Raw genomic sequence first — 9,372 nt, 5'->3', positions numbered from 1 at the left:
CTGCGATGGTTTCTCCACTGTAACGCCATTATATTCTGGGTGGTTTCTCCACTGTAACGCATTATATCTGGATGGCTTTCTCCACGGTAACGCATTATATTCTGGTGGTTTCTCCACTGGTAACGCATTTTATATTCTGGGGATGGTTTTCTCCACTGTAACACACTATATTCTGGATGGGTTCTCCTCTCCAGGTGGATGTGGGGAAGTGTGGCAGTCTGGGACTTCGGAGAGCCTGCCGCAGGTGCAGTGCCAAAGCTCTCTCTGTCCAACTGCAACACACCCTCTTATCTCGAGTGATTCAAGAGAACATTCCAGAACTGATTGAAGACTAACCTGTGAGTTCAGGAAGGCTGCCGTTAGACCACGAGGCTACACAGTTCTGGCTGTAGGGGTTCCCCTCCATCAGTCCTGGGTCCAAGGGTTTGAGGTGCGGGTTAGAGCAGTGGTACAGACCCCCAGGACCTCCTGGTCCACCAGGCCCAGAGACACCCAGACCCCCAGAGCTGTGGAGGTGTCTGACCGAGGGGTCAACGTTGGGTCCTAACCGTGAGGACATARCGTGACCGTACAGGYCGTTCCCTGCTGCCGCCATGTGGCGGTAGGGAGCAGGCAGAGGGWGACCAGGGTGTAGAGCTCCATCCGAGCCCAGGTTCTGCTGTGCCAGCTGGGAGCTGAAGAGGGAGCGCCCCGTCAGGAGGCTGGGGACCCCTGGAGGCAGGTCCACCATGGAGCCCTGGGGCTTGAAGCTGGAGATGGGCACGTAGCACAGGTCCTCGGAGGAAGGCAGGCCGAAGCCCGTCCTGGCCCCAGGATAGACCTCACTCCCCTGGGCTGAGACCCCGGACCACTGCTGGTTCCCCTGGCCCCCCGTACCGCTGGGCTGCTGGATGTTCAGGTGGCTGGAGTACCCAGAATCCACCTTGGTGAGGCGGTGTGAGTTGGGTACGGAGTGGCGTTTCTGCAGGTCGTAGTCTGTATTGTTCCCACGGTGATAGTTACACTCACTCTGGCTGCGTGTAAAGCCCAGACCTGAACCACTCCGCAGGTCTACCGAGCCTCTCGGAGGACCGTCAGAGTGGTGAGGAGACTCTGGGCTCTTGGACTGTCTAGGAGGACAGAGGATGTCTGTMGAGCGGTGAAGAGGTAGATCCTGACCTGAAGGACTCTGGGTATCAGCCCCGTCTACTGGAGGGGTGGGACTGGCTCTGACTATAGTGGTGCTCAGAGACATGGTGCCATTACTCTGGGGAAGGGAGAGAGATAGCATGCAGTCAATTGGTTATTCCTTCATGTAGTAACTCCACTACATGACATCGCTGAGTTTTTCCCAGGCAGATGACCATCATTCAACATAACATTGTGCAACAACAAATCAAGACAACCCAAAACTCAAGGTGACTTTAACTCGGTTCTCTGATAATGAGAGATACAGCGCCTTCAGGAAATATTCACACCCCCTTTGACTTTTTCCACAAAATACTTTGTAAATGTCGAAGTGGAAGAAAATTGTGAACATTTGTAAAACGTTTCTGAAAAATGAAAACACTAATATATGTTGCCTAGATATGTATTCAACCCCCTGAGTAAACACATGTTGACAGTGATTACTGCTGTGAGTCTTTCTGGGTAAATTCTAAGAGYGTTCCAACACCTGGATTGTAAAACATTGGCCCATTCTTCTTCATGTTCTGTCAAATGGGTTGCTGATCATTGCTAGACAACCATTTTCAGGTCTTGCCATAGATTTTTAAGCAGAATTAGGTCAAAACTGTAAACATGGCCACTCAGGAACATTCACTGTCTTCCTGGTAAGCAACTCCAGTGTAGATTTGGCCTTGTGTTTTAGGTTATTGTCCTGGTTAAAGGTGAATTAATCTCCCAGTGTCTGGTGGAAAGCAGACTGAACCAGGTTTTCCTCTAGGATTTTGCCTGTGATTAGCCTACACTTTGTTTATTTTTACTATCCATAAATGCTCTCAGGTCCTTCATAACACTGAATGACAAGTCATACCCAGAACATGATGCAGTCACACCTCGACCTTCGCAAATAAATCAGATCGTACTCATTGTATTGATTTAGAACCAAACATATCACTTTGTATTAGTGCTGTGTTTGCATACAGGATGCATGTTTGTGGAAATCATTGTATTTATACAGGCTTCTCTTTTTCTTCATCTTCTTGGAATTAGGTTAGTAGTATGATCGAGTAACACGCAATGTTGAAGGCCATCCTTCAGTTTTCTCCAATCACAGCATAAACTAACTGTTGGTTGAAGTCACCCATTGTCTTCATGGTGAAATCACTGACGGTTTCCTTCCTCTCCGTGAACTGAGTTAGGAAGGACGCTCTGTATCGTTGTAGTGACTGGGTGTAATTGATACACCATCCAAAGATTGTAATTCATATCTCTCACCATGCTCAACAGGGATATTCAATGTCGTGCTTTTTTTTTACCCACTCCTCAACAGGTCACCTCCTCTCTGGGAGGCTATTGAAAAAAACCATCCCTGGTCTTTGTGGCTTGAAAGCTTGTTTGAAATGCACTGCTTGACTGAGGGACCTTACAGATAATTGTATGTGTGGGGTACAGAGATGAGGTAGTCATTCAAAAATGATTTTAAACACTATTATTGTCCACAGAGAGTCCATGCAACTTATTATGTGACGTAAGAACATTAATAATCATGAACTTACCTAGACTTGCCATAACAAAATGGTTGAACACTTATCGACTGAATACATGTCAGCTTTTCATCGTTTATTCATTTGTAAAACAAAATAAAATAAAAAAATCCTGACATGGGGTATTGTGTGTAGGCCAGAGACAAATCGCATGTAATCCATTTTAAATTCAGGCTGTAAAACTGAAGACACTATCTCAGTGGGATTCGCTCGGGGGCGATCACAAATGACAGACACCAAATCACACAACATCTGTCCTCTGATCATTCTCAAACCTCTACTCCTTTCCCTCCTGCAAGCCGGGAAATGTGGTSAGATCTCACTCATTATCAGCGAACAAGGCTTACGCAAGTAACAGTTCACTTTCAAATAGCTGTTATCGAGCTCTCACCGTGAGAAAGGGCAAGCCTCCGTATCATAGACGAGCACTCCGAAGCCAGGGTAGTCCGACACGGGGGACCGTATGAGGGAAAGCCCAACATGCTGAACCGCAGATCTCTTGTAAACAGATGCCTTTGACAGTGCCCTAGGAGGTAACCGCACCTCTGGTGGAATGAGCCATCAAGCCCTCTGGGGGGCTGTAAACCCTTTCCATTATGACACAATATAAATAGCCTGCACTATCAAGCCAGTGGATGGCTGTTGCCGAGAGGGACCTCCCTTTGGCAGGGTTAGGTGACAAGCTCACCTTGGATAACGGCGGGGAAAGTTGTAAGAACGAACGGTGAACTGACCGGGCGTGCAGCACACTCACTCACTCTAGAGATTAAAGCAGTAACACCGTCTTAAAAAGGAGAGTGATGTCATCTCTACGCTTTCCAGCGGCTCTAAAGGCTTCTGGGAAATAGCTTCAAGCACAATAACAAACAACAAAAAGGTCCCAAGGTGGGACTAATTGACTGGAGGCCGGGCGTAGAAGCAACTGACGCTCCTTCATAAAACCACCATGGATGTCGCCAACTGTGCCATTGGTCCAAAGTCTATACGCAGGCTGAGAGGGCAGCTAGCCCACACGGCGGCTAGAGGCAGCTACGTAGGCGGCTCTGAAAGGCCTACGCGCTAGCAGACCCGTCGGCGGCTGAAGAGGCAGCTAGCCCGCTGGCAAGCGCAGCCCGAGGCTGAGGGCACTACCCGCAACGGCGCTGAGAGGGCAGCTAGCCCGCACGGCGGGCCTGAGAGGCAGCGTAGCCCGCACGGCGGCTGAAGGGCAGCTAGGCCCGCACGGCGGGCTGAGAGGGCAGACCTAGCCCACCACGGCGGGCCTGAAGGCAGGCTAGCCGCGACGGCGGCTGAGGGGCAGCTAGCCCACACGGCGGCTGAGAGGGCAGCTAGCCGCAGAACGGCGGGCTGAGAGGGCAGCTAACACCGTACGGCAGGCTGATGAGGCAACTAGCCCACACGAGCGGCTGAGAGGCAGCTAGCCGCACGGCGGCTGAAGGGCAGCTAGCCCCACGGCGGGCTGAAGAGGGCAGCACCCGCACGGCGGCTGAAGGCAGCTAGCCCCGACTGGCCCGGGGCTGAGAGGGCAGAGCGTAGCCCCCCCCGACGGCGGGCCTGAGAGGGCAGCTAGCCCGCACCTGGCGGCTGAGAGCGCAAGCTAGCCCACACGGCGGCGAGAGGGCAGCTAGCCCCGTACGGCGGGCTGAGAGGGCAGCTAGCCCGCACGGCGGGCTGAGAGGGCCAGCTAGCCGACCGCGGCGCTAGAGAGCAGCTAGATTCTACCTCTCCGGTATGAAAGCTAGCCAAAGGAACTGCGTGTTTCAGATTAAGCTTTCAGAGTAACATGTTACTTAAGCCTCACGGCACGGGTTAACCAAGTCCGATGGCTCGCCGTGTCAACTTATCACCACCGAGACAGAAGTAGAAAACATTTCCATCCGGTAAATACGACACTATCGACTCCATTGACCTCACATGTTGCCTTGACTGTTAAGCAGGAAGACGGGAATTCAAGTCACACCGAGCGAGCTTCAGGAGCCGTCCTGATCACTTCCGCAAAGAAGAGAGGCAGACGACCAAGCCCGGCCTCGTCAGCGCGACTGGTGATTTGATCTCTTGGTCCATGCTTGTGTATTGCCCGATGGAATCCCACTGAGACAGGAAAGAGTTTGCCAAGAGAACCCATACGTAGGTCCATCCTGCTGCCTACTAAGCCTTGTGTCTGTCCAGGTTTTGGGGGGAGGTGTCAGGCCTACATACTTGTGTGCTGCAGCGCTGTGGATGTTCATGCATACTATACCCTTGTGTTGGCAGTGTCTGGGATCTGCATTGCCTACTATACCTTGTTGTCCTTCAGGGTGTTGGGATGCTGTCATCCTACCATACCTTGTGTCTGTCAGGTTTGGGATGCTTCATGCCTACAAACTGTTGTATGTGGACTGCTGGTCATCGGCCTACTATACCTTTTCGTCAGGTGGATCGCCATGCACAACCTTGTTATTCAGTGTTGGGATGCTGTCGATTCTACTATAACCTTGTTCTGTCAGGTGTGGGATGCTGTCATGCCTACTATACCTTTGTGTCTGTCAGTTTGGGCATGGCTGTAGCCACTATACTGTGTCTGTCGGTGTTGGGATGCTGTCTGCCTACTATAACCTGTGCTGGTCATGGTTGGGACCTGTCATCCTACTATTACCTTTGCCTGTCAGGTTTGTGGTGCTGTCATCACTATACCTTGGTGTCTTGTCAGGTGTTGGGATGCTGTCCAACCTACTATAGCTTGTTGGTCTGCAGGTGTTGGGATCCGGTGGATGTCATGCCTACTAATACCTGTTCTGTCAGGTGTTGGGGATGCTGTCATGTCTACTATACCTTGTGTCGTCAGCGTGTTGGGGATTGCGGTGTCTGTCGAGAAGCCGGCGGTCAAGCTGTCATTCAGAGAGATGTACGTCAGTCTGCTGAGGCTGGGACTGGAACAGCTCCACTCAGACTGGGGAGGAGTGAGATCACTGGGAGGTCTCCTGTCCCCTAACCTGGATGAGGGGGGGGAGACAGTCCTGGAGAGGCACCAGAGACCAGAGAGAAATAGAAGATTTAGGATAAACTGCAACTAGAGTTACACAGTAGAGGGCAACAGCCTGACACAACTGATTGATTTAATCATTGATTGATGGATTGATTGATTTGAAGCAGCAGTGTACCCTTCTTGGCTGGGGAAGGAGGTCTGTGAGGGGGAGGAGTGGGTGAGAGGAGAGGTGGAGGGTCTGAAGGTACACTGGCTCTGATCTGGTCCTCCGGCATGATGCATAGGAGTACCTGGAAACACATCTGTAGAGAACAATACATTACTATCCACCACCTGACCAGGACATTAATACAACACATTACTATCCACCACCTGACCAGGACATTAATACATTACTATCCAACACCTGACCAGGACATTAATACAACACATTACTATCCACCACCTGACCAGGACATTAATACAACACATTACTATCCATCAACCTGACCAGGACATTAATACAACACATTACTATCCACCACCTGACCAGGACATTAATACAATACATTACTATCCACCACCTGACCAGGAGATTAATAAACTCCTTAACCAATTAACTAAATCCTCCTTTATCATTATCTGCAGAACACAAGACCAGGAAAATACCTCAAACTATAATCAACATTGAAAAACCTGAACCCAGCCGGAAGGACCAGGAAAAAATGGGATCGAAATTACAAAACAGCTGAATAATGTGGTTGATTGGACCAGAGACTGACCGTCTGTCCTGTGGGCAGCAGCAGGCTGGGGGCTGTGACAGGAGGAAGTAAAACCAACACGTTTGGCCACAGCGCTGGGAGGAGCTTCTCCAACACTCTTCTCCAGGCCACTGGGGTTCTCCTGCTGGGCTYTACTGCTCCCTGTAGCGTGYGTCTTCYCTGTGCTCCTCCTGGCTCTCTGGGAGGGGGATGTGATGTCTCTGAGGGACGGAGGCCCCGACAGACCCTTCCTCGAGGGGAGGTCTCTAAGGGCTGGGTGGCAGGAGGCTGAGGAGCGGTTCTCGTATGCTTAGGGCCTGGGCACGCAGCTGAGGAGGCGGCTCCTCTACCTTTTAGGGCCTGGGGCAAGACAGCTGAGGCGCGGTTGCTCTACCTTCGGGCCTGGGGGCAGCGCTGAGGTAGCGGGTCTCTACCTTCGGCCTGGGGCAAGTCAGCTGAGGGAGGCGTGTCTGCTACCTCTAGGGCCTGGGGCAGCAGCTTGAGGCAGGTCGGTTCGGTCTACGACCTTAGGGCCTTGGGGGCAGGAGCTGAGGAGCGGTCCTCTACCTTCGGCCTGGGAGTCAGCGCTGAGGAAGGCGTCCTCTAGCTTCTGGGTCTTGGGGTGTCTTTGTTGTTGTAGGTGTTGGAAGTCGGCTGCTTCTCGCCTCTCTCAGCCCCACCACTGCTCTGTGTTGCTCAGTTAGCAGACAGCTGGCTTGGGGCTCGACTGTTATTCCCTGCGGACTTGCTGTAGCAGCTGGTTTGGCTGTGGGGAGGTGGTTTTGAGGAGAAGCTGCGACCAAGACCACATGACCTCGCTCCGCTGGGTTCCAACCGCAGCTGTAAGGATGGAGCTGGCCCTGGGACGGGGGATCGGAACTCCTTCTCACCTCCGTCTTGTGGTTAGCTGGTCCTGGTGCATCTGGCCAGAACCTGGGATGTCCGGGCCCAGTCAGAGATTTGGATGGGTTCGTATGCAGCAGGGTAACGCTTGTGGCTCAACCTGCGGCCTTGAGCCTCTACGGCCAGATGGAAGAGGAGATGGACTCCCATTGGTGGCTAGCGCTGGTAATGCGGGTAGCTGGTGTTGGCTAACCCGAGCTTCTCGTTCGTCCCACAGTAACACAAGCGATGCGGCCGGGAAGCTGGTCCTGGCGGGAGGGAGTTGAAGGCTGTCGGCCCCAGCTGATGGAAGTTCAAAGGTGGTTAGTGGGAGGAGGCCTGAACTGGTCGCGGTGTCGGCTGCTGGTGGATACTCTGTCTGGCTTTTCAAGGTACTTTGTCGATGTCGAAGGCACTCGAGGTCTTCGCGGCACACTGGCTCCTTGCATTGGAGTCTCAGCAGGTCTCCGGCACAGGTAGCTCCTCTGTAAGAGTCTGCCAGCAGGATTCCTCTGGTCGCAGTTTGAAACTGGTTAGGGCTGGGCTGGTCCAGTTGAAGCGCTGGTTGTCGGGCTGGGGGCTGGCCCCAGTTGAAAGCCTGGTTATGGGCTGGGCTGGTCCAGTTGAGACTGTGTTAGGTGCGTTGGGCTGGTGCCAGTTGGAACCTGGTTTAGTGGCTGGGTGTTTTGTTCTTGCCAGGACAGAGGCTGGGAATCAGAATCAAATCTCCTTTACATTTTTTCAATGAACTGGGTTGATGTGGTGCTGCCATCACCTTGCCAGAGACAAACCACAACCGAATTAAAGGAGTCGAATTTAGATGTAGTTATGAATATGGGATACCTGGGTTCTGGGACCGGCAGAGCTCTTTTCTGCTGTTTGGCCCTCTGTAATGGCTAGCTCCTCTTTGGACAGCTCCATGATGCTATGGCGATGCCAGCTGGGGAGGGCTGCTGAGGGAGATGGAGGCATGCTGCGATGGCGAGGCTGATGGTGGCTGATTAGACAAGCCGTGAGGTTTATGACTGGTCTGTGCTGTGCTGCGGCCGGGTGCTGGGCCGCAGGCTGCCGGGGGGGTGGAGGGAGGCTCTGGCTGGGGGAGAGCAGGGCCTAGGGAGGGGGGAGGCTGAGGGAAGGGTGCTTGGCTGGGGGCGAGCAGGCTTCAGGGAGGGGGGAGGCTCTTGAGGGAAGGGTCTGGCTGGGGGGGAGAGCAGGGCTCAGGGAGGTGGGAAGGCTGAGGGGAACGGGTCTGGCTGGGAGGAGAAGCAGGGTCCTCAGGGCGGGGGGAGGCTGATTTCACAAGGCCTCCTGGTCGTCATCTTTGTCGGTGACACGGCTCTGACTGCAAGCTGCCTTCCACAGTCTTGTCCAAGTCCTCTAATGAGAGAACAACACATTTGGAAGTATGCGAACCATCATATGTGGATACTCTGATGACTGGATTTGAGTTTAAAGATTGGAGGAATATAAGATGATCGCTGATCTAATGCTAAGTCGAGATATGTTTGTCCTAAACCAAGTAAAGAATGTACGGCGACAAGCCTCTACAGTGGTTGATCTGAGGATATAAGTGTTTACGTGGTGGCTCACAGTGGTTAGTCAGTGTAATATAGTGTCCCTTTGACTTGGCCGGGCTCTGCATGTACAGTGGGAATATGGGATAAGTGGTCGTTACTTTTTTCGGCTTTGGCCTGGCCGGCCTGCTAGTGGTTACTGTGGTTTATAATGAATAAGTGGTCTTATTACTCGCCGGGCTTGGCCTGGCGGCCTTCACAGTGGGATATCAGGAGATAAGTTGTGTTTTGGCTGGCCTTGAGCAGTGGGAATCAGGAATAGAGTGCTCTTAAAAAACCTCGGTGGCCTGGCCGGCCTCTACGAGTGGTTATAGGATAGTGTCTTTCCTGGGCTTGGCTCTATCAGTGGTTATGCAGAATGAGTGTCTTACTTGGGCGGCCTCTACGTGGGAATGCTAGTGAGATAGGTGTTTCCTGTGCTGGCTGGCCTGCCGAAATCACAGCGGGATTCAGGATTATAGAGTGTCTTACTGGCGGCCTTGACAGTGGGAATCAGGGAATAAGGTGTCTTCTGGCCGGCCTAT

General features: G+C 52.6%; 1 protein-coding gene across 1 annotated transcript; it reads right to left on the bottom strand.

The window, feature by feature from the left end:
* Positions 1–331: 331 nt before the first annotated feature.
* Positions 332–5,038, bottom strand: LOC112072044 (uncharacterized). Its single transcript, XM_024139460.2, has 2 exons — positions 5,013–5,038; positions 332–1,246 (listed from the first exon to the last, which is right to left on the bottom strand). The coding sequence occupies exon 2, from the start codon at positions 1,232–1,234 to the stop codon at positions 332–334; it is 903 nt and encodes a 300-aa protein (XP_023995228.1). The 5' UTR covers positions 1,235–1,246; positions 5,013–5,038.
* Positions 5,039–9,372: the final 4,334 nt, after the last annotated feature.

Source organism: Salvelinus sp. IW2-2015, unplaced genomic scaffold (assembly GCF_002910315.2).
Source record: "Salvelinus sp. IW2-2015 unplaced genomic scaffold, ASM291031v2 Un_scaffold1807, whole genome shotgun sequence".
Taxonomy (NCBI): Eukaryota; Metazoa; Chordata; class Actinopteri; order Salmoniformes; family Salmonidae; genus Salvelinus; species Salvelinus sp. IW2-2015.
This window is presented reverse-complemented; position numbering and strand designations above follow the sequence as displayed.